Genomic DNA, 26,743 nt, shown 5'->3' on the forward strand with positions numbered 1-26,743 from the left:
TTTTCGACATGTAACTCTCCATCTCTCCTGAATCACGTTGGTCTTTAGATAAACGTGCAAAATCTCCCGAGGACAGGTTGTGATCTCCCTTGGATGATGCATTGATTGTTAAACGGGAGAGGGCATCAGCGACGACATTGAACTTTCCTCGGAGATGTTGTATATCTGTAGTAAATTCGGCTATGTAGGAGAGGTGTCTCGTCTGCCGCGGCGATCTATCCGTTGGACTTCTGATCGCTGTAACTAATGGTTGGTGGTCAGTGTAAATTGTAAACGACTGGCCTTCCAGAAAATGTCTGAAGTGTTTGACTGCGGAATAGGCGGCGAGGAGTTTTCGATCAAACGCACTGTATTTCTTCTCTGTTTCAGACAATTTCCGTGAGTAGAAAGCAAGGGGAATCCACGATTTACCATCCTGTAGTTGCTCTATTTGCGCACCAATAGCTACGTTTGAAGCATCGACAGCGAGGCTCGTCAGCACATTTTGACGAGGATGATGGACGAGGACGATGTTTTTGAGAGAGTTTTTGGCTTGTTCAAAAGCCTTTTGACAGTCTGTGGACCATTCGATGCGTTGGCCTTTGCCGCTTGCCTGAGCATGCAGTGGAGCAAGTGTGTCTGCGATGTGTGGCATGAACCGATGATAGTAATTGATCATGCCGAGAAATCGTTGGAGCCCGGTGCGGTCAGTTGGTGGTTCACTGTTGACTAATGCGGAAACTCGGTCAGGGTGTGGAAGAATACCTTGCGATGTGATACGGTGGCCAAGAAAGTCAAGTTCGCTAGCCCAAATACACACTTGCTTTTGTTGATAACCAACCCGTTGTCAGAAAGAAGCTGAAACAGATAGTGAAGGTGTTCACGGTGATCTTCATGGGAGTGGCTGGCTATTAGAATATCATCAATGTAGCCGAATGCAAAAGAAGCGTTTCTCAGGATTCCATCCATAAGCCTCTGGAATGTCTGGGCAGCATTCTTAAGGCCGAATGGCATACGTACAAACTCCCAGAGACCTAATGGAGTAACCATTGTGGTTTTTGGAATGGATCTAGTTGCGACGGGTATTTGGTGATAACTCCTAACAAGATCGACTTTAGAGAAAACTTTGCACCCTGCAAGTCGTCTATTGAAGTCCTGAATGTTCGGTAAAGGATATCTGTCATCTTTTGTTTCTGTGTTGAGGTGGCGATAGTCACCGCGAGGTTGGAGTTGCCCGTCAGCTTTCGGAACAACATGAAGAGGTGAAGACCATGAAGAGTTAGAGCCTCGAATGATTCCCATTTCTTCCATAGCCAGAAATTCTTGTCGAGCTGCTGTCAGTTTATCCTCGGTAAGACGACGAACTCTGGCGTGAACTGGCGGTCCGTCTGTAACTATATGCAGCTCCACACCATGCTTGTTGAAGGTGAACTGAATCTTGGAGTAAGCAATTGTGGAAATTCTGACAACATGCATGAGTATGAGGTTTTCTCTGCGAAGGAAAGTCCAGAAACCGAGTGGGAGGTTCTAGTTGGCTGAAGCGAGGCTAAAACACTGCCGAGTGACATAAGGCGTCTACCTTTTAAGTCAATGAGGAGTTCATGTTGAATAAAAAAATCTGCTCCAAGTATAGGTCTCGTAACGTCTGCCAGAACGAACTCATGTGTAAGAAGTTTTTTTTTGTCCAAAATGGAGCGTGAAGGTTCGTTTTCCCCATGAACGGATAGAGGTACCGTTAGCTGCTTATAAGGGTGAGGAGGGGGAGTTGCATTTTCTTTCGTGGACAGATGCTGGAAAAACTGAAACGTCCGCTCCGGTATCTATTAGGAAATGTATTCCTGATCGTCTGTCCATGATTGAAAAGGTGTTCATGGCTGTGTCTGGTGTGCCAGCGGTCGCCACTTCTAGCTGCTGGCCTTGTCGTTTCCCAAAGGAGTAAAACTACACCCTGGCTGACACCGTTGAGCTTTGAATCCAAACTTCGTGTGGTAAAAACACACAAACCGTCTCTGTTGACCAAATGATCTGTTGCCACGTGACTGTTGTGCCCGATTGGGTTTGAAACTCGCGGCGTCGATGTGGGTTTGTCCATTGTTTTCAATAGGTGTGAAACCGCCAGTGGATTCTTGTCTTGTCGACGAAGCTACGACATTGTTTGTGTTTCGTAGATCAATAGTGCCATCAGCAAGTCTTGCAGTTGCTTTCGTCTCCCAAATCCTGTCAGCAGCCTCAGCTAGAAGTTCTACGTCGACGATATTCTGACTAGCTAAAATGCATTGGATGTCAGGAGGGAGGTTTGACAGGAAAAGTGCCTGTTTCAATGTTTGGGAGTCATCATTCAATGAGTTGATTTTCCTCAGCAGCGCTGTTGGTCGTTTGTCACCCATTCCGTTGAGATTAAGCAGTTCGAAATCCTTTTGGGCTTGAGATTTGCTGAATGTCTTGATTAGTGATTTTTTAAGCGTCTCATATTTATTTTCATGTGGAGGGTTTGTGAGTACTGCCTGCATTTCTTCTGCAGTGTTTACATCTAGAGTGCTAACAACATAGTCGTGTTTTGTTTGGTCTTCTGTGATACCGCGAGTGTTAAATTGTGCTTCAATTCTTGCAAACCAAACGTCTGGTGACTTTGTCCAGAATTCTGGCAGTTTTAGTGAGACTGCCCCAACCGTGCTTTGACTTTGTTGGGAGATTGGAGGACAAGGAGTTGTTGCAAAAGGTCAGAAAGTTCGTTTTTATGTTCTGCCATGTTCAGCGTCGGGGTCACCAGTATAGGATCTCGAAATAACTTAATAACAAAATGATTAAATACAAACGATAGTAATTTAATGAAACTTGAATGATAATAAAAGAGAAAAGTTTGATCAGAAGTCTTAGCTTGTTGTTGTTATCAGTTCATGATTTGTGAGAGAGAGGAAGACTCCGCTCGCTTCGTCCAAATTTCCATTCGTCTTTTTCGCTCCCTACAATGTCACCCTCACCAGAAAACGATCGAATCACTTTATTTACATGTACTGCTGCCATAATCATATACTTGAATAAAAATAAAGTTCTGCCGAAATAGCTTGTGATTTAATAATATATGCGAAACAACAATCAAAATCCATCCTTTCTGCCGGCTTTTCTCTTGACAACGCATTTATCTCTCTTCTGTTCAATTATCGTTTTTACACCCTTCAGCACAGAGTCCCAAAATTGCGTGCACTTCAATTAAGAAATCACAATTTAATATAGAATTATAGTTACAACAATAATGCCCGTATAGATATATGAAGTTGATGTCACTCGGTCTTTGTTTTTGCTTTTTGCCATCCGCGTTTATGAGTAATTATCACTAAACTATATTAACCAGGCTATAAAAGTTCATAGTGACACATAGTTTTGTGTTGGCCCGTTATATTTCCGGATGGCAATGTTGTGAGCTTCTTAGCCAAGCGCATACTCTATCTATAACACTCAAACTACCATCACTTGGACGAATAAACTTAAAGACCAGTTTCGTCTCAATTCCAGTTCACATACATTTTGTCAGACATGTAGTTGTTTTTAGACCGCCAATAAGGTTAGTAGTTCTCACAAGATTCTACCAATCAGACTGTAAACTGTAAAGTTTACACATAGTTTTGCGTGCTGGTGCGATTTATCTGGCGGGTAGAACTGATGAGTATTTTATTCTAATGCATGCCACCACTCAAATCGATTACACTATGATGTGAATCAAAGTGTTTGAAGGCTGTGATGAACAAACAAATCCATTACACACCTATGATAATGAGCAGGGATTTGGTATGTGTCCTGCTTATAAGTCTTGTAAATGAGCATCATATCTATTACACGAAGATGTGAATCTAAGTGCGGCAAGGAGGTGATGAACAAACATATCCATTACACCTATGTTAATGAGCAGGCATTTGGTATGTGTCCTGCTTATAAGTCTTGTAAATGAGCATAATTTGGCTATACGGATATACAAAAGGGCAAAATAAAAACAAAAGCTAGAGGTTTCCACATTTCACAAAATGTGATATTTTGTAAACTTACATATTTGTGTTTATGTTTACTGTCTCCTGACGAAGGCCAAGGGCCGAAACGTTGTTTGTTTTGTGTTGTTCCCTTATATATGAGTCACATCTACTCACTTTATTTTTTTTATCTCGGCAAAATAAAAATTAGAACCGTCCTCTATACGTAATATTATGGGCGAGTTGTCGAGTTCGTAATTGGTTTCATGTACGGTGATATTAATATGTTTTGTGTGTCGTAAGTGATATTGATTCTTATCGGTATATATGCTGGCTAGTTCTGAGATAAACTCATAAACCTTACTAACTGTGTGTATAGATATAATCTGAGCACGTGTGTTCAAGATTATTGTTTCGTTCCGTTGCCAACATTCCAAAGCAGGATTTTTATAATTATCTATCGGTAGTAGGTGTGTAAGATTCGGCCATGTAGGTAAGAATTCTCGTCTTCTATTCTAAAACTGTATCACATTTATTTAGTTTATCTCTCTCCTTACCGATCATTTTCAGTATTTTCAAAAAAATTGCAAGCTAACCTAGCAGAAAAATTTATTTTTAAAACTCAAACAAAGTCTCTACAAAACAACTTTATGTTTTTATTAGTTAAACAAAGATCATTCTTCAAAATTTGTTATGTACAAAATAAATCTGAATAAGAAAAAACTATATATTGTGTCGTAACAAATGTGACGATTTTGCTGTAGGTGGTAAGGAGAGGGTTAAAAGAGAAGTTTTTCCGTAACATAGAACCTACTTATCCGGAATTGATCTCGGTTTCAGTTATGTTAATTTGATAGTCACAATTGTTTGCTTGCTACCCGTTAGATAGGGCGAGTGGTCTATCTTTAAAATGATATCTGTGCAAAGTTTTTAATTTTTCGCCTTATCGGCGAAATAGCATAATTTGACATTCCACGGGATGCCATGTTCAATGCCTTATCGGCGAAATAACATTAATGGATATGGACATTTATTTAGTGGGACGCCATGTTCAATGCTTCATATAATATTGCATGTAACAGGCTATGAGGAACTCAATTTCCAATTTATACACAACAAATTGCCCGTAAGGCTTCCTTTGTGTATTAGCACTCTTAACTTTACACAATTAATTGTTGTACTCTGGAAAGACACGTATTTCACTCCTACCTCTCTCTCTCTCTCTCTCTCTCTCTCTCTCTCTCTCTCTCTCTCTCTCTCTCTCTCTCTCTCTCTCTCTCTTCCTCTCTTCCTTTCACGCGTGCGATATACACAACACAGTAGTCCATCCAATATCGATATATTTAAATGACCCTCAACTTGGGAATAACTCTCAGAGTTTATGCCAAGATAAGGGGAATTAAATCGATCGATTATTTGAAGGACTATTTAACTTTTCTCACCAAAAACTTTAAAGTTTTGGCCAGAAAATTTATGTAGTCCTTCAAATAATCGATCGATTTAATTACCCTTATCTTGGCATAAACTCTCAGTTTATGTTCGGCTACGTGGTCTAGTGGTATGACACTCGCTTTCGGATGGGAAGGTCGTGGGTTCGAACCTCGCGTTCAGAGCATAGTTGAGTCCTTGGAGAAGGCTATTTACTCACATTCTCTCACCGTACTCAGGTGTAAAACGAGTACCTGGCCGTTAACAGCGTTGTCTTTGTCCAAAACAAAAATTTGTAATATCGCCTAACTGGCGTCATGTCCCGTTCTAAATGTTACGTGTTGCTGTTGGCCAGGGACCCCTTGTAAAGCGCTTTGAGCACGTTTAGTGGATATTGCGCTATATAAAAGTAAAAGCTCAAGCTCAAATTTGAGAGTTTTTCCCAGGGAGTTCCACGTCTCACCGCTCCCTCAACTTTCTCATCTCTCCCTCCACTGTTCTTCTACAAGTGGCCCGGGGTCTTCCTCTTCTTTTCTTTTCTTTTGGTGTCCAGTGTTCGACTCTTTCCAGTATACGGCAGTTAACTGGTCACCAATTGACCGCCGTACTCTGGAAAGACGCGTATTTTTTTTTTAAAACGGGGCAGAAAACTCGTATTTCAAATATCGATTGATTTAAATGACCCCATCTTGGCAAAAATCTCAAACCCGGGACCTCGCGAGGTCAATTAAAAACAGTACCAGAGGAGATAGATACAAAACTCGCATTTCTAGATTTTTATTAACAGAACTGTAAAGCTTTAGAACAATATAAAATATGAACCGAAAAATAAACTTCCGTTGACATATTCAAAATAATGCTTGATAAAGAAATAATCAACTCCCGATAATACAGTGTTTGTTTTTATTATTGACACATTTTAGGTTTGAATAACTCCAAAGCTATGTAAGATTTCAGGGTTTTTTGCCATAGGTGCAGAATTTTGATCAGTTTTGAATGATATAAGTTTTAAAACAGTGCGCCCTTTGGAAGCTGTGTTGTGATGTCATAAGTAGAATTAGTTAATTTTGAAATAAATCGTACTTTACAGTGTGTTTGTTTTTAATTATTGACAAATTTCAGGTTTGAATAACTCAAAAAAAAAAAACCCAGCTGCAACGACATCAATTTGGTTTTCAACATTATAAATTCAAATTTATTCAAGTTTATCTTTCTGATATGTGATTGCGTGTTTGCGCAATCGTCCGATTAAAAGCGAAACGTGGCCATCTATTTTTGTTTTCATAAAAACTGACGTCACCAAAGGTTCCCATCATTGTTGCGCCAACCCTCAAAATGCTATCGTAACCATCAATTCAATCAGTGATGACGTCATACACAAAATAATTTTACAGTGTCCTGGCAATGCTCCAAGTTGATATTCTTAGATTGACATGTTAAATGAAATAAAGAGTCGAGAATCATGTCGGACAAATCCAAAATAAATTACAATTTAACGTCAAAATGACCTTTTTCTACTGATGACGTCATAGCTCAGCTACCAAACGGCGCATAGTATTAAAATTTATGTCAATAAAAACGTGAATAACTTTGCACATGAGGCAAAAACGTTTGATGAAATATTACAATAATAAAAACAATACTGTATAATTATGATTAGATTTAAATATTCAAAATTCAGTTGGCCTAAATAACCCTTTGAGTGATATGATATGATATGATATGATATTGTAAGAGAGTTAGCTTATAGCAAGTGGGTTTAATGAGTTCACAGTGCTTGTATATCAGTTAAACTTGGTCATTATATTGAGTAGTCTAGGACAGTTTTACGTTCCAAAGTTAAAGGATTGGTCATTATATTGAGTACTAGAAAATTACTTTCTTTGATCGGTGTTACTTGGTTATTGGGGATAATAGCATCAAATTATAGTTGGAATTTATTATTTGGGCGTACAGATTATTTGGGCGTACTGAACTAACGTTTACCAAAAGTAATATTATATCATAAAAGGCGGGGTTTAACGCCAATATGTAGGAATTGACGTTTCAGGTTTGATTATGATTTGGTCTTACTCTTAGGGGTTGGATTATAGACTGACAGGGAACTGTCAAAACTGCAAGGGGGCGTGGAAACGATGGAACTATGGGTAAAATTTTGATAGGGATAAAAGAGGATGTTTCGAGGAAAACGGGAGGATTCAACTTGACCATGAGCTGCACACTTTAAACCTTTTGTGCTCACCATCATTTATTTGCTTTTACGGACTTAGAAACATTCCACGAACATTGAAAATGGTTACTTAGGCAAAATTGACTTTACATGTGGACTGATTTTACGGATTTGGAATTTATAAAACTGATTGAATTATGACCATGCTATTTGATTTGGATTTGGAATTTATCATGATTTGGATTTTGAATTTATCACAAACAAATAAAACTGTAAGAAATGAAACTTGGAATCTGGACTTTTATTTGAATGTCTTGATGTTGTGCATTCAATTATCATCACCGGCCCCTAAACTCTTTCGTCATTATTAACATCTACAACACGACGCAAAGGATAATATTATTATCTATCAAAAACACCACTATGCGATCACAAGCCATTACATATGTGTGCAACTACGCAACATTATGTATCTAATTTGGTGTCGTGAATCAGGATTCTTATATATCTTTATTTGGAGCCCTGATACCATGATGTAAAGATGTTATCATTCCGAACCATGGAAACACAAGAAATGTATATTGTTGCGGTGTTAACATCTATTAAAGTTTTTGTGAGACTCGAATTTTGAAGTGAAAATTGTGAACAGATAGGAAAATAGTTTTATTTGGGAAAGAAAATGAATATCAATTTTGAAGGTGAAGCAGTGGAATTATTTTGTATTGATATATGAAAAAAAAATATTGAAATTATAGATGATTCCTAAAATTCTGACAAAAGACAATATTTAAAAAAATAAATAAATATACTAAATAATATTTAAATTAAGAGTCACAGATAGAAAAGGAAATTTTAAAAAAATATAGATATATAGGGCAATATATTATATTCAAAAAGTGAAAACAATATATTATAGAACGGCAAAATAATAATAATAATAATAATAATAATAATAATAATAATAATAATAATAATAATAATAATAATAATAATAATAATAATAATAATAATAATAATAATAATAATAATGCATTGATGCTATACGTATTTTTATTTAATTAAAAAGAAGAGAGGGAGAGATGAAAATAAAAATTGCAGTATTTAAATGAATATTTTAGTGCGTTTTATTTTTCAAAATAAATGAAAATGCGTTTACTTACAATCAAGCGTTTCGGAATAGATCTTTGAATATTAATTTGTACCGTTAATGGCAATGTTTTGTTAATATCAGTAACAAAGATGTGTCGATTTTTATTTCAATTTTTGTATGTTACTGTTGGAATTACATAAACAGTTGGTCCATTATTTAATGTTGTTACGTTTTATTTTCTGTCAAAATGACTCAAGAAGACGATGGCAATAAAAACACGTAAATTCTAAGTTTTGATAATTGAAAAATGTCTTATGGTATTTATTGTTATATTACAACATCATTGATTATATTTCTCTCCCGTCAATAGGGATGAATTGGTAGGTTGATATTGACTCTTTGAGATTCATGGGTTCATGACAAAGAGCAAAGTTTTATATCTGTTTGTATTCTTGGTAATAAATGTGTGGTTAACGCAGCCAAGTAATCGACAACAGAGCTTATTTAGTTGTGTAATGAGACATGGCGTTATAATAGATTACATAAGACATTTGGATTTTATCACTGGAAATTAAGTTGAAATGATTTATGCGGAATATGAGTCAATCGTTGTTTTGTTTAGTTTTGTTTTGAAACGCGTTTCATCGTGATTTTTAAAGGAGACATATTCTCATAATAACGGAATAACGGACTTTTGGTTTAAAGTCGGAGAACAAATAAAATGACGGAGTATTAATTATTATGAAAGACTGATGTCTTGTAATGGGAGTTAAAATGATATTACGGAAGAATAACAAAATATTGAAAATGCATTATCATGTCATGTGAGCTGATAATATTTGTGACACAAGTGGTTAACTTGTTAAGAATCAGCGAATTATAAGTAACCCATATGGTAAAATGCTGTAAATGCATAGTGGGTAAATAAGCGCAGTGATGTAAGACGCGGTAATTAAAGTGCACACGGTTTAAATTACGAGACGCAGGAATGAGGCGTTCGGGAATATTTTATTTTGCTTTTGATTAAAGCGCTTGGTTTAACATTATGAAATGATGCAGAAGGCGGAGAATTTTTATAAATACGATGCGCGTGGTTAAAGCGCACACAATTATCAATGCTATATTAAGAGGCGCGAGATAACGTCGCAATGAGTTATATGAATATTTTTATAAGCCGAGGGCAAAGGCGCGAAACATTGAATTTTCTTGACCAGAGTGTATATCGTTTCTGCAAATATTTTGATTATCATATTTTTCTCCTATCGATTTGCTGTTGTAATTGTAATCAATATTTACTGCGTGGTTTGAATTTAACATTTATATCATAAAGTGTGTAACTGAGTTGAAGAAGAAGTTATGTTCAATTGTCAAATCTTAAGTGTGTAATCAATCGGCAATCAGTTGAAATGGTAGGAAGTGCTACGATAACATAAACAAAATCATATTTCATTAAATTAGGGATTTTCTAAGGGGAATAATTCGAGTTAATCAAAGGCAGAAGTAGTGTTTGCACTAAAACATGATACAGTCATAACGAAAGAGGACACTTGCAACCATCAGTCATAACGGGAACGCTGATGACAACGACAGAGGCAACTCAAACACAGCCACAACAGAGGTCTGGAAATGTCTTAATCCCTTTGGTCTATCCACGGATACCTTGAAATGGAGTAACAATCTCGACAACCACTACGTCATTGATACGTCCAGAATCAACACAATCTACAGACTACAAACTACACAGCAACCTCAATTACATCGTACCTTTCAACTTATACAAACTTGACAGAATTCATAAAATAATATCTGTATCAACACAGATTTCTTCCATGAACCTTTTTATATTTACATTCTTTATTGAACAATTGGATTACTTGTATTTACTTCTACAACAACAATACCCAACGATGTACGATGTCAATAATTTCATAAACGTTCAAGATACGATTGTTTTTACAAAAATGATGTCCAATTGTGAACAATACTACTTCCTTCATATGCAGTGGTGAGCGTATTCAATTTAAACTTATGTCAATATACAAGTGTGCAGCATATCTACAACTTATAAACATTGAATATTATAATAAAGCCTGTCTTAGTATCATTGTAAAAGATAAAGGCTATATATGTATATAAGACAATGCAGGAAAAAGTATCGCAAAACGCCACATGAGCGATTTCCTTGGATTCATTATAGTATGATATTCAACAACCTGCGTTCAAATAACGAAAATATTGTTGACCTTATTCGACCCTACTACATACACTACTAGACTACGTTATTATTACATCATCTACCTGGTGTGTGGACTTACATCACCCACCGGAACTCTGCAAGATTACATCATCTACCTGGTGTTTGGACTCACGTCACCCACCGGTACTCTACAGATTACATCATCTACCTGGTGTGTACTCACATGCCACCTCATCAAAACTCGATTAACAAACACAGACAATTACAACACACGACCTCTGTCGACTACTACACACGAACTCTTTGTCAACACATGGCTGAGTTCACAACTTTCTTTTGACTTGCTGGATAAGTGAAACTTCATTTAAATTCAAGATCTCGCACACAGTTAATCTTGAATTTTTACAATTTCATCTACAATGAGATTCAACGACACCCACAAATATCAACGAGGAGAATCGACCCAGATGCCGGAGATGAATGGATTACAGCGACGTCACAAGACCAAGAAACAACCCAACAGGTTAAGCATACGTTTGCTACCTGTAGAGTCTTTTTTCGTCCCAAATTCAAAAGACTCGAACAAATACAACACACTAATTACAAAAGTTGGTCACTTTAGTAACAGCCCACAATCACATACTGTGTTAGATTTTACTTATTTAGTTATTTACACTGTACTAAATATGAATAAGTCGGACAGACTAATGACTGATTATTTACTAAACACTAAATATGTGATGTGAACAAGTCGGACAGACTAATGTCTGATTATTTATTAAACACTAAATATTTGAATGTGAAGACATTATGGTGATAATTCGAAGACATTTACAGAGGAAAAAGTTTTTAATTAATTAACAGTAATTAAAGTGAATTTATGACACTTGGGCTATTCAGTGACCACAACACACACAACAATGCAACACGTAGACTAAATACAATCACCTCAACTCTTATAGTTGATATATTTTTTTCATTACATGAAAACTCATTCTAAATAGAGACAATGACTTAATTAACAATTACTGACAATTTTTACAGGATGACCATTCTCAAAACGAACGGATTACTGAGAAATGTGACCGCTGATGGATGACCTCAAAGAACAATTTGATATCAATGTAGTTGTAAACTACACCCTGATGACTTAAAAAGCTTAAAAAATTGAACCATCAACAATGAACAATGAATGATAATAACTTCAACTTGAATTTTAAAATGATGATAATGCTATTATTATGATTTATTTTTAAATATTTTTTTATTACTAATTGAAATGTAATCCTTCGTATATGGATCTAGATGTCTATAATACATTATTTGTACCACATATTATAAGTAGGAATTAATGTAATAATGTTGTTTAAATGGAATCATACAATATAAGGGAATATACAAGGTACTGGTTTTGATATGCCAGTAAATGAGTAGACATACATGGAAGCTGAGATTATCACCCATGTCGTAAAGAGTTAAATTTGAGATTGAATAAGACAACGTGAGTATATCACAAATGGAATTTGAACCATCCTTTTTCACGCAATACTATTTATGTGTGATGGGATATGACGAGAATTAAACACTTTTATTGCTATGAAGATGGAAGTTAAGGTGAAAAGATATTTTTTCTTTGAACTTTTAATTACTTGATATCTTACTGTCAATGTTGTAATGCCTTAAAAAGTATAATCGATAAATATAAAAATGTTTAATCAACTTTCGTGTTGGTAAATTTAAATTTTAATCACTTTTAAATGATAGATACCTTACTGTTGATGTTGTAATTTGAAAGAAAAATCTATAATCGATATATATATATATATCTATTTAGATGTTGTAATCAAATTTGATGTTTGTGAATTTATCAATGTTGTAATACTATAAAACCTATAATTGATATATATGAATGTTGTAATCAACTTTGGTGTTTTTGAATTTAAAGTTTAAAGTTTTTAAATATTTAACTGGTATAAGTATTATCATTTTAAACATTTATTTATTACATTTTAGTTGGACATTACATATATATTTAATCTCTCACTGTAATTTTTTTGAATTGAAATTGTTTTAAAGTCAATTTAAATTCTAAGAAAGGGGCGTATGTAAGAGAGTTAGCTTATAGCAAGTGGGTTTAATGAGTTCACAGTGCTTGTATATCAGTTAAACTTGGTCATTATATTGAGTAGTCTAGGACAGTTTTACGTTCCAAAGTTAAAGGATTGGTCATTATATTGAGTACTAGAAAATTACTTTCTTTGATCGGTGTTACTTGGTTATTGGGGATAATAGCATCAAATTATAGTTGGAATTTATTATTTGGGCGTACAGATTATTTGGGCGTACTGAACTAACGTTTACCAAAAGTAATATTATATCATAAAAGGCGGGGTTTAACGCCAATATGTAGGAATTGACGTTTCAGGTTTGATTATGATTTGGTCTTACTCTTAGGGGTTGGATTATAGACTGACAGGGAACTGTCAAAACTGCAAGGGGGCGTGGAAACGATGGAACTATGGTAAAATTTTGATAGGGATAAAAGAGGATGTTTCGAGGAAAACGGGAGGATTCAACTTGACCATGAGCTGCACACTTTAAACCTTTTGTGCTCACCATCATTTATTTGCTTTTACGGACTTAGAAATATTCCACGAACATTGAAAATGGTTACTTAGGCAAAATTGACTTTACATGTGGACTGATTTTACGGATTTGGAATTTATAAAACTGATTGAATTATGACCATGCTATTTGATTTGGATTTGGAATTTATCATGATTTGGATTTTGAATTTATCACAAACAAATAAAACTGTAAGAAATGAAACTTGGAATCTGGACTTTTATTTGAATGTCTTGATGTTGTGCATTCAATTATCATCACCGGCCCCTAAACTCTTTCGTCATTATTAACATCTACAACACGACGCAAAGGATAATATTATTATCTATCAAAAACACCACTATGCGATCATAAGCCATTACATATGTGTGCGACTACCCCACATTATGATATGATATGATATGATATGATATGATATGGTATGATATGGTATAATATGATACGATATGATATGATATGATATGATATGATACGATATGATATGATATGATATGATATGATATGATATGATATGATATGATATAATATGATATGATATGATATGGTATAATATGATATGATATGATATGATATGGTATAATATGATACGATATGATATGATATGATATGATATGATATGATATGATATGATATGATGTGATATGATATGATATAATATGATATGATATGATAAGATATGATATGATATGATATGATATGATATGATATGATATGATAATATGATATGATATGATATGATATGATATGATATGGTATAATATGATACGATATGATATAAATGTTTAAGATTACACATACTTTTGTCATTTGAACGTTTCAACTAGCATGCAGATTATGTGAGTATTTTACTTAAACGTATACCATCCATAGTATGTTTTTGTAACCAATATTATTACAAAGGTATTAATAACGTATAACTCAGTCTACGCACCTACCTCAGCAAAAAATATAGGAGCGACTGGCGTAGTCCATTTCTCTTGAAGAATGCTGTGGTCCTAATAGTAATTCTTGATTGAATGGGAATTAAGTCCTTGATCTCATAAACCTTATCCTGTCGTTCATTGACTAAACGTCTATCGCTTCATGTTGTCCAGATAACTTTTCCGTCAAATATTAATCGATTAAAATGACCATCAAGTAGTGAAAAGGTCTCAAACCTGAGACTTCTTCGTTGAAGTATTAAGCTTGAGACATTTTTTTGGACTAGTTGAGGGTTATTTTAATTTATCTATAATACATTGATGGAAAGTTTCTAGACAGAATATAATAATAAATGTGTTTATTCAGTGGACAGCAAAGTCGGTACTAGATTCACACTGTATAGAAACCAATAGCCATTAGTTCTGATCGAGTTGGCGTCATTTGTCAACATTTAGAAGTCAAGCGTGGCATAGTTTGTGGTAAAGTCTTTCTCTCGTAATTTGGAGGTAGGTATTGGGGTCGTGTCCTCAACAGACCCAGATCATGTCACCTTGTTCCCATTCACGGGATGTTGTTTGTACATTGCCTCATAATCAGTAAAGACCCTTTTTCATTTCAAGGACCGCTCAGAACAAGACTCAAACCAAGAACCTTCCGATCCGAATACGAGTGTCGTAGGTACCACAAGACCACATGGCCGTAGTTATAATAACGTAGGTGAATGAATGAATAGAAAGGTAAAGCCGAAGTGCGCATTTTTGCAAATAAGCACAGGTCGGGCTGAACAGATCAATTAATAAATGCTATAAATTAAATAAATGTAATACACAAGTAAAATAAATATACATATTAACCAATATGTAACATAGATAAATGAACAAATAAATAACTAGATGGAAAAGAGGAATAATCGGAAAGTTCTGGTAGCAACTTGGCTATCAAGTTCAGACATAAAATGTATATTTTGAAGTAATCTTTAACATGCCTTACTCTCAAACCCAGTATTTACTTATTTCACATCTTTTTATTTCATGGAAATGAAATCTAAAGGAAGTGATGAGAAGTCTGAAAATTCAAAAGGGAGTTTTTAAAATATAATATTCGATTCTACATATTATTTAGTATGCTTTCACAGCTATGTGAATCCCCAACTTTAATCCATGAAAGTTTGCATAATGTTTGAGGTGAATCTTCTTGCTCTTTTCCGACTGTTTGCTGTTGGGTGCGAGAATTCAATCAAGGTAGAAAACATATGTTTGATATTCCACGTCGTGGACGCTCAAATTCAGCTGTAAACGAGAAAGCTGTCAATTCTATCTAACACCTCATTTAAGAAGACCTTCATATTCTATACACAAACTAGAGAAACTACCAGACTCTCAAATGACTCAATTCACAGAAATTTCAATTACCATCTTCACATGAAGACTGTAATATGAGTGCCCGATTTACTGACAGAAGAACAAAAAAGAGAGAATGTGTGCGACTGAATCGCAAACTCCATTTGAACCCTACGGACCTACGGCAGATATTAGTACAGGGTATGAAACTTAGGAGCCCCTTTCGGCGTCCCGCTACATAGTCGCACAGTACGATGAGAGAATGTTACCAAGGACTGAACAAGCCCTACCCAGAGCGGGATTGAACTCAGGATCTTCCAATACGAAGGCGAGTGTCATATACCACTCGACCACATAGCCACACACAGACCATAAAACATTGCCAGGTCATTACTTTGTGTGACATTGTTTGGATCAAATATAACTTTTATTTATCTTTTCATACTGCAAATCAGATCTTTATCAAGAATGTTTATGCTTTAACAACACTTGACATTCATAATATGTAATCTTACGAATTTGTCAATCACCCGATGATTAGATTAACGACCGTATTCTGACAAAAAAAAGGTTTTTAAAATTTCATTTTGGACAGAAAAATTTCACTTCAAATATCCGTCGATTAAAATGACCCTCAACTTGTTCGTTTGCTTCAGATCTCAATCGATTAAAATCACCCACAACCTGTCAAATAGTATCAAACCTGAGACTTCACTCAGTTTTGAGACATTTTGACAAGTTGGAGAGTCATATAGTCAGAATTGAGACTTTTTGACAAGTTGAGGGTCATTTAGTTTTAGTATCAAATTTGATACATTTTCACAAGTTGACTATCATTTAGTATTATAATATTTGAGATATTTTGACAGTTAACTGTCATTTATTAGTTTCAGATTTGAGACATTTTGAGATGTTGAGCGTCTTTTAAATCGATCCATGTTTAGAGTAACAGTTTTCAGACCAAGATGAAAAAAAGATTGCTTTGTCAGAGTGCGGAAGGTCACGTGTTTTCTATGAGCTTCGGAAGGTATAGCATTGTGTCATGTAACAAAACCAAGAGATATTGAGCGCAAGGATGGCATTGATTGGAAAAGCTCTAGGTCCAGCGTTTTGTCCTGGAGTTGTTTCCGATTGTCTTTACATACATACCCGATAGAATCCGATGTCTTGACTTCATAATAAAAATAATTATAGAATACATCCTTTTTGGGCTCTACTCGTACATTTAGAATAATCTGGAATGTCATCAATTGTGTCATAATCATACCCGCACATGTCCTCATAATTGCTCATCAGTGCTCTGACCTCGCAGAAAATTTCTTCCGTGAACAGTCATTTTTCACAACAGGCTCAAAAGATAGTTTTCTCGACAAGATCAAACGCATTGTGGAAGTCAACAAGGCAATGTATAATCTCTTGTTTAATGAAAAATACTATTGAACAGTAGATAAAAAAAGAATATAAAAGCTGTTATTGGGTAATCATTCCGGTATGGAGCTTTCTAAGATAAATTGAATTCTTGGAAAAGGATCATTATTCTTATTATCTCACTACATTCATTAGTAAAATTTGGTCCGTAGCAGCAATAGATAAATTTCTCTGTCAGAAAAAGACAGTAATAGCGCCTCAAAAGCGTCATGTCCCTTCAAGTTTAAGGTCAACGTCTTTATCTGAAAAGTCGGATTGCCTATTACTGCAGATTTTATACAATTATGTGGAGCTCCATTATTGTGTTATTGAGTTGAAAGATAAATGTTTAATAATGTTTAATCTACATGATATTATAGGCTGCTGTTGGCTTGGAACCCCAGGTATGAGCACATGTTAGTGCATAGTGCGCTAAATAACAGCTCAAGTTTTTATTATGGGGTTATTTGTGTGCCACAACGACACACACACACACACACACACAGATAAATAGATAAATAGATAGATTGATATATAAATAGATAGATTGATATATATATATATATATATATATATATATATATATATATATATATATATATATATTGAATCGTGTTTGATACAAATATGGTACGAAAAGTGCTCGACATGCAGTAATGGAGCGAATTATTATTATTTAAAATATTTACCACAATGTTTGAGACAGTCTACATTAATGTTTCAGGCTTAATTTGCCATCGTCAGGACTGAGTTGTTTTGTTGACTGTTGTTGTTTCTTGAAGTGGTTCCGCTTTAAAATTGCTTAACAAGAATTTACGCCGATGGGGAGATATACGGAAAGTGTCCCCATCGGCGTAAATTCTTGTTAAGCAACTTTAAAGCGGAACCACTTCAAGAAACAACAACAGTCAACAAAACAACTCAGTCCTGACGATGGCAAATTAAGCCTGAAACATTAATGTAGACTGTCTCAAACATTGTGGTAAATATTTTAAATAATATATATATATATATATTGAATCGTGTTGGATACAAATATGGTAAGAATAGTGCTCGACATGTAGCAATGGAGCGAATTAATATTTTAATATTTACCACAATGTTGGAATCAGTCTACATCGATGTTTCAGGCCTTTTTCAGCTATCGCCAGGACTGTGTGTTACATGAGTTTTTTTGTTTTTTTTTCTTATAATAGTTGTTGGATTTGTCGGCTGGTATCAGAAGTAAACTCATGTAACACACAGTCCTGACGATGGCTGAAAAAGGCCTGAAACATCGATGTTGACTGACTCCAACAGTGTGGTAAATATTAAAATAATATATATTATAGAGATAGATAAATAGACAGATAGAGAGAATTAAGAGAGAGTGAGAGAGAAAGAGAGGGAAAGAGAGAGAAAGAGAGAGAGAGAGAGAGAGAGAGAGAGAGAGAGAGATAAGGGGGGGGGGGGGCACTAATAATTTCTAACAACTATACATAAACATTTACGCGGCAGCAACTGATAAACCCATATGCTGCCATAAATTTGTACCCATTGAATTTTCCGTTTATCTCTCTTAGGGGCTTTCTACTCCTAATCTTGGTGATTTACGAAATTGGGACTATATTTATATTATCATATGATTGATGAGGGATTTCTTCAAAACCGCATTGGATAATACCAGCGTAATATGCAAATGTATATTATTATCACTTAGAGATCTCTGTTTTTTCCATCAATATTTTATGCCATATTTCTATCAGAGTAAGCTGTTCAAATTAGTCTACTTTGCACTGGCAATACGATTTTTAACCAGGAAGTTTTAACTTCTCATTAATCATCGATTAACCAGTTATTAACTGTCATACTCAGTATGACAGTGTATTTAAGAATTTGGTCAGAAAATTCGTCCTTAAAATATCAATTGATTTAGATATATGACCTTTGTCTTGGCAAAAACTCTCAAACCGAAGTCCCAGGTTTGAGAGTTTTCACCAAAATGTGGGTCATTTAAATCGATCGATATTTGTAGGACGAGTTTTAGGGCGAATTATTTAAATACCGTTTATATTCTAGAGTAAGGCAGCAAACGTGTTACAGCGATCAACTTTCCAGAAATTCTTAAACCGGTAAATGCTCGTCAAAAAATATTCATAAACTTGGGACTCCTGAGAAAAAGAAGTCTCGGGTTTAATACAGTATAACGAGTTGGAGATTTTTAATCGATCAGTGGGATGAGTAACAATTATTCTGGCCAATTTTTAGAAAGTCGTTTTACCAGTGCCCGGCAATCAAAGTGACCTTCAAGGAAAGATTAATTCGTATTGCAAGCAAGTAGTGACATCACTTTCATTAAATGTGATTAATCTGTGACAATGGCATTTTGATGTGAGTTTTGTGTAACGTGTGAAAATTGCATTTGAGATTTAACCAGTTAACTGTCGTACTCTGGAAAGACACGTCCTAGGTTTGAAAGATTTTAGCAGGGCGAGGGTCACTTAAATCGATCGATGTGTGAAGGGCGAGTTTTCTGGCCACATCATAAAATAAGCGTCTTGTAAACTGGTTGAAGAGCTGGTTTTTACTTATTTCATTGTTATAATAGGAGTGATTCTATCTTTTAGAGGTATAGTGTATTTTATATGTAACCAAACATCACCGTGAAATGTAAAATACGGCTCTCTTTATGAATTGTCAGTGAGATTCAGTGCTTTCATTGAGAAGAGTGGAGGGTGATTTTAGGTTTTTTGTCCGCTGGAAAACTTTGATATTTGTGTCAGTGCATGGCATAATCAGTCGGAAGGTGAACATTTCGGATTTGCACTTTTTTCATTTTCTGGAAGAATATTCTCCCCAGAGCATTTTAATCTTTATTTGAAGTACATCGGGTGATTGTCATGAAGTTATGGTCAGATGTATGGGAAACGTGTCAAGCAACTTTTCTCAAATTTTATCCTTTTTCAACTTGACTAGCAGTAAAGAATATTTAGAACAGAAATTAAGCTTTTATATTTCCTAAAGATGTAAAAAAGGGTTGATTTAATCATTTATGACAAGAATTCACTTTTTATATAAAAATTGACCTCCTAACTAAACTTGGCAGTATCTCAGTTCAAACCTTTTCACCACCCGACTAATTATGTCATTCATTGTAACATTTAGTCATTGTGATTTGTTTTCATATTAAACTTAATTTCCTTCGATTAGTTGATGGTCTCAATGGTGCAATTGATAAAGCACTCGCTTCACGCGTAAAGCGACGACATCGATCACGGCTGAAGGTGAGATTTTTTTCCTGATCCCCTGTCCACCCAACAGGGATTGGGCAGCTGTGTCTGTAAGATATGTCGAGAAGAAAGTAATTAGGGATAGACTTGGTTTGTCCTATTCAAAGAGTAGAAAGCAATTGGATTCAATAGTCTGAGTCACGTCGCCCAGCAATGGCGGCCATCGTGGTTCTAAACAAAGATAATCATTACTTTTTATTCTTCATGCTGGCTAGAACTTATCATATGTCTTGTGATCAGAATGTGTAAAAGTCAAAACATGATTGGATTTATGTTTTTTTTTCGTCTGGATATGCTTTTATGCTCGTCGGAGAAATATTTCATAAGGGCGTCCGCCATTGTTCCGATAGTTTAGAGCCAGTTATTAAGTTACCATGCGTCATAAGGAGGGAAGTGACGTTACGACTGTTGAAGCGTATTGATATTTATTGCCCATTTCATGCTAGAGAAACCAGCTAAACTCTGGCTCCGTGGGCCTAATAGCATCTGAAGGATTATTTTTTTCTTCAATTAGTTCATCAGAATCTCATAAAACAAATTTGACGCGTTTGTGGCTTTGTAGTTAAATGCCATGCATGACAATCAGCGACCTGTATGTCCCGGGTTCGTGTCCCGTTGTGAACGGCGCAAAATTTGATTTCTTGGAAAAGACTCTTCATTCATTCATTTTCACTTATCCCCATACTTAGATGTTACCTGGACTTAAAACCGTTGTCTTGTTTATTGTTTTTTTTTTTTGTTTCGTTTTGTTTTGTTTTTTTTTTACGGAAAAGAATTTCATGATCACTTTGCAGGTGTAATGTCTGGTCCTACATATTCAGTCTTGCTGTTGGCTTGGGACCCCTTATAAAGCGATTTGTGCACATTATGATCATATATGAAAGCTCACGTGTTTTAAGGTCGTTTATTTAAATAATTTCCCCAGTTAAATGGCGGACCGGAAACCTGGCCGAGCGGATAGTTGGAGGTGGGTTATCCTGCCTGCCGGCTTCTTCAACATGTTAGTGTTGGTTAGTATCAACTACAACTGTGGTGTTATCAACGAAGCTTTGATAGAAACATTTGAAGTCAACACCGTGGAGGCATCTTGGCTGATGTCCTATTACTGCTCGTTATTTGCCATCGCTAGTAAGTCCTAACCCGGATTTTTAGTTTTTATGAGTTTTTTTTTTGTTTGTTTATCAAAATAATGTTTAAAAAAAGATAAAAGCCCTATGTTATTATCTTTAAGAAATTATTTAATTTTGGTCCAGCTTGTAAAAAGACATTGGTAACTCCTGCTTTAATTGACACTTTCAAGTCAAATCAGCACCCGGGAAAAAAAAGAAGAAAAATGGTTGTGAATCTTCTATTTAAAAAAAATAAATAGAAAAAAAAATTCCTTTTATTCATCCCATAGGGGAAATTTGTTTCTTGGGTCTATTCCAAGGGAAGACTGAAATAACCCGGGCGTCACCCGCAATGCAGCGCCGCAATTTGACCTAGCGCGAGGTGACTTACTCAAGGTCACACTGCGCTGCGGCGGATGATCGAACTCGGTACCTTTCGAGCACGATGCGAAGACCATAGCACCAAGCCATGCAGCCCCTATATATGTACGTTGTCCTTATATCAATGAAAATTAATACTTTGTTTTGCAGTGCAATAAGATGTTGGTCAAACGCATTGTGACAATGCATCTAGAGCAAGCCCTAAACATCTTGGATTTAAAAAAAACTTTTTTGACAAGTAGAGGGTCATTTTTAATCTGGCAATAAGATGAAGTAGAAGTTTTCTACCAAAATGAAAAAAATCTGAGTTTATTTTTCATTGTGTGGCAATTTATTGGGTTATCAATAGAATAATGGACTTAAAGCGATTCAGGCACATATTTGCAGGTCTGATAACCCAATTCCTTATGGGCTCATTGTTGTAATAGAAATCTCAAAAAACTGACGTAATATTGTCCATTACAGAAATGTTAAACTAGGCCCATAAGTGGGACCGGATATCAGACCTGTATATATGTACGCATCGACTTAAACCGATTCGGGCTCACGAGAACTGGCAAACCGAATTATGAAAAGCAATCGAGTACCGAGTGCAGATTTGAGTCGTTCGTTCTTTCGTTATGAGCGTAAAAGGAACCACCTGCCCACACGTCTTGCCACTTCCACTCACTCAACCCTAACACCGACTATATCCGTAGTATACCCGGGGTTACTTTTACCCTATGCCTATTCATTACATTTTTCTAAGACAAATTATAGGCGAAGTATCAAAGCTAATGCTCTTAATTTGTACATGTCAATGGTAGTTGAATACAATTATCTATGCACATGCTCATTTTTAATACATTTTTTATGTAGGATTGAGTGGGTTAATCTAGGATATTAAAAATATATTTTGCCCATTTTTGTCGATAACGTTCTTAATCGGTTGTGATCTGAAAAAAAATGTGTGTGAAACACTAAAGAAAGCAGACAGAAAAGTACATGGAAACAAAACATCTCAAAAAATGGGTGTGAAACACTAAAGAAAGCAGACAGAAAAGTACATGGAAACAAAACATCTCAAAAAATGGGTGAGAAACACGAAAGAAAGCAGACAAAAAAGTACATGGAAACAAAACATCTCAAAAAATGGGTGTGAAACACTAAAGAAAGCAGACAGAAAAGTACATGGAAAAAAACCATCTAAAAAAATGGGTGTGAAACACTAAAAAAGCAGACAGAAAAGTACATGGAATAAAACATCTCAAAAATGGGTGTGAAACACTAAAAAAAGCAGACAGAAAAGTACATGAAAAAAAAACATTTCGAAAAATGGGTGTGAAATACAAAAGAAAGCAGACAGAAAAGTACATGGAAAAAAACCATCTCAAAAAATGGGTGTGAAACACTAAAGAAAGCAGACAGAAAAGTACATGGAAACAAAACATCTCAAAAAATGGGTGTGAAACACGAAAGAAAGCAGACAAAAAAGTACATGGAAACAAAACATCTCAAAAAATGGGTGTGAAACACTAAAGAAAGCAGACAGAAAAGTACATGGAAAAAAACCATCTCAAAAAATGGGTGTGAAACACTAAAAAAAGCAGACAGAAAAGTACATGGAATAAAACATGTCAAAAATGGGTGTGAAACACTAAAAAAAGCAGACAGAAAAGTACATGAAAAAAAAACATTTCGAAAAATGGGTGTGAAATACAAAAGAAAGCAGACAGAAAAGTACATGGAAAAAAACCATCTCAAAAAATGGGTGTGAAACACTAAAGAAAGCAGACAGAAAAGTACATGGAAAAAAACCATCTCAAAAAATGAGTGTGAAACACTAAAGAAAGCAGACAGAAAAGTACATGGAAAAGCCATCTCAAAAAATGGGTGTGAAACACTAAAGAAAGCAGACAGAAAAATACATGGAAAAAAACCATCTCAAAAAATGGGTGTGAAACACTAAAGAAAGCAGACAGAATAGTACATGGAAAAAAACATCTCAAAAAATGGGTGTGAAACACTAGAGAAAGCAGACAGAAAAGTACATGGAAAAAAACCATCTCAAAAAATGGGTGTGAAACACTAAAGAAAGCAGACAGAATAGTACATGGAATAAACCATCTCAAAAAATTGGTTCTGAAACAATAAAGAAACCAGACAGAAAAGTACATGGAATAAACCATCTCAAAAAATTGGTTCTGAAACAATAAAGAAAGCAGACAGAAAAGTACATGGAGTAAACCATCTCAAAAAATTGGTTCTGAAACAATAAAGAAACCAGACAGAAAAGTACATGGAATAAACCATCTCAAAAAATTGGTTCTGAAACAATAAAGAAAGCAGACAGAAAAGTACATGGAATAAACCATCTCAAAAAATTGGTTCTGAAACAATAAAGAAAGCAGACAGAAAAGTACATGGAATAAACCATCTCAAAAAATTGGTTCTGAAACAATAAAGAAAGCAGACAGAAAAGTACATGGAATAAACCATCTCAAAAATGGATGTGAAACACTAAAGAAAGCAGACAAAAAAGTACAGGGAATAAACCATCTCAAAAAATGGGTGTGAAACACTAAAGAAATCAGACAGAATAGTACATGGAATAAACCATCTCAAAAAATGGGTGTGAAACACTAAAGAAAGCAGACAAAATAGTACAGGGAATAAACCATCTCAAAAGATCAGCCCGATTCGACTGCGGATTGAAAAAATAAAGTTCTCTTGGAGTAAAGCTTTACGTTAAAATAAAACATAGCAATTTTGGTATCTACGACACGCGTAGAATAGGGCTTCGTTATCGTTGCTGTCGTGAAATTACGTTTTGGTATCCAAACCTAGCAAATATCTCGTTAAGTCGTTTTACGACCCACAATCCTTAGAAGCTGCTTTTACTATCCTGCAACTAAAATAGTTGTGCCACCTTATGATTCAATACATAACATTTTCATAACTAGTCCTACGGAGAGCTGGTTACATACACACGTCCAAGGATTTTGGAACCGCAAAAGTAGAAGGTGTGACGTCATGGCTTTTCTTCTCTATTAACAGGTCCATTGGCCAGTGCCGTCATCCTTCTGACGGACTGCCGAACGTGTGTGTGTATCGCCGGACTATTGGGACTGGTTGGGTTTGCAAGCAGTTTTCTGGTTGTTTCCATGCCTGTTCTATACATCACACTCGGATTAACAGGTATCTATTGTATTTCTCAATAAGTTGTAGCCAATCAACTTTTTAATTCAATCGATAATGATTAAATTATTTGGGATCACGGGTGAAAAAAAAAGGGGGGGGGGGGCGAGATGATGTAGTGGACATGACATTTTGTTTACATTCTGAGGACCGGTTTCCATCCCGTTCTCGGTATATAGGGAATGAGATTAGCGGAAGAGTAGCGTCCCTTGATTGGACGTCACCCGGGGAGAAGTTATTTGTAAACAAACCTACTGCGAGCCAAGCACTCCAAATACAAAATTTAATATTCATATTTCTGTACAAAAATGCATATCATAATCAACGTATGCGTTTTTGTACAGAAATATGAATAATAAATTTTGTACTTAAGCGCTTGGCTTGTAGTTGGTTTGTTTACAAATAACTTCTCCACCGGTGACTTCCAATCGAGGGACTATACTCTTCCGCTAATCTCATTTCCTATAAATAATCAGTGAGCAAGAAATTCATCACGTTTACTGTGCTGCATTGTGGCTGACGCATTGGCTCCTTATCGTGAGAGATTTGAAAAAAAAAACAACATATCTCTGGGCGAAGGTTAGAGTTTGGTGAATTTTAAATAAAGACATCAAACTTTTTGTAGCTTTCGGTTTAAGACTTTTGACAAGTTGAGGAACAGCTAAATATATTCGAACTAAAGGCTTGCTGGCTATTTTTTGTTTTTAAAAAATACTTTGTCAGCATATTGCAGCATAACCAAATAGTGCATCGGAGGTGCTTCCATGCAACAATTGGATTCAGTAGTCTGATGTCACGTCGTCCGGCAACGGCGGCCATCTTGGTTCTAAACAAAGAAAATCATTACTTTTTATTCTTAATGCTGGAGAACGTTTCATATGTACTGTGATCGGAATATGTAAAAGTCAAAACATGATCAAATTTATGTTTTTTTTTCCTCTGGATACGCTTTTATGCTCGCCGGAGAAATATTTCATACGGGCGTCCGCCATTGTTCCGATAGTTTAGAGCCAGTGTTACTAAGTTACCATGCGTCATTAGGAAGGAAGTGACGTGACGACTGTTGAAGAGTATTGCCTAATGAAAGACAGAACAGAACTATTTGCCACAACCATTTCATTTCACAGGTGTGGCTATGTCTCTTGGCCAGTCTGGCAGTGTGCTGTCTTTGTCCTATTACTTCCCGGATAATCTCCCAATGGTCCACGGAGTGTGTCTGGCTGGCTCCGGCATGGGCTCGTTTATACACCCTGTGTTGTCACAGGTATTCATTGGTAAGATTAGATTATTCTTCATTCATATACAAAAATAGTGGTTCTGATTGTCATGATTTTTTTTTTAAATGAGCTTTTATATAGCGCAATATCTACTAAATGTGCTCAAAGCGCTTTACAAGGGGTGCCTGGTCAACAGAAACAATTAGCATGTAGGACGGGACATAATGCCTGTTAGGCGATATTACAATTTTTCGGACAAAGACAACGCTGCTAACGGCCAGGTACTCATTTTACACCTGAGTACGGTGAGAGAATGTGAGTAAAGAGCCTTTTCCAAGGACTCAACTATGCGCCGAGCGCGAGGCTCGAACCCAGGACCTTCCGATCCGAAAGCGAGTGTCATAGCACTAGACCACATAGCCGCACATAAGTGCGACTATCGGATGAATTACTTAAATAAAACTTTTGTAA

At 35.6% G+C, this 26,743-nt stretch overlaps 2 protein-coding genes across 2 annotated transcripts in view; one reads left to right on the forward strand and one right to left on the reverse strand.

The window, feature by feature from the left end:
- Positions 1-1,883: 1,883 nt before the first annotated feature.
- On the reverse strand, positions 1,884-3,003 carry LOC144969411 (uncharacterized). Its single transcript, XM_078908523.1, has 2 exons — positions 2,961-3,003; positions 1,884-2,548 (listed from the first exon to the last, which is right to left on the reverse strand). The coding sequence occupies exons 1-2, from the start codon at positions 3,001-3,003 to the stop codon at positions 1,884-1,886; spliced, it is 708 nt and encodes a 235-aa protein (XP_078764649.1).
- A 1,351-nt stretch (positions 3,004-4,354) lies between these two features.
- LOC144969412 (monocarboxylate transporter 12-like) overlaps positions 4,355-26,743 on the forward strand; it is a 41,986-nt gene continuing 19,597 nt past the window's right edge. The window contains exons 1-4 of the mRNA XM_078908524.1: positions 4,355-4,434; positions 21,314-21,516; positions 24,915-25,055; positions 26,183-26,329. Coding sequence (XP_078764650.1) covers positions 21,318-21,516; positions 24,915-25,055; positions 26,183-26,329 — 487 coding nt within the window. The 5' untranslated portion in view covers positions 4,355-4,434; positions 21,314-21,317. The remainder of the gene's footprint in view (positions 4,435-21,313; positions 21,517-24,914; positions 25,056-26,182; positions 26,330-26,743) is intronic.

Source organism: Berghia stephanieae, chromosome 3 (assembly GCF_034508935.2).
Source record: "Berghia stephanieae isolate SIO BIC M18660-M18661 chromosome 3, UCSD_Bste_1.3, whole genome shotgun sequence".
Classification (NCBI taxonomy): Eukaryota; Metazoa; Mollusca; class Gastropoda; order Nudibranchia; family Aeolidiidae; genus Berghia; species Berghia stephanieae.

What these genes read in the sequence shown, in the direction of transcription:
- LOC144969411 (XM_078908523.1), bottom strand. Translation starts at nt 3,003, where the DNA reads ATGGCAGCAGTACATGTAAATAAAGTGATTCGATCGTTTTCTG. An exon ending in AGTGATTCGATCGTTTTCTG is followed by an intron (nt 2,549 to 2,960) that starts GTGAGGGTGACA and finishes GCGGTATCACAG; the next exon opens with AAGACCAAACAAAACACGAC.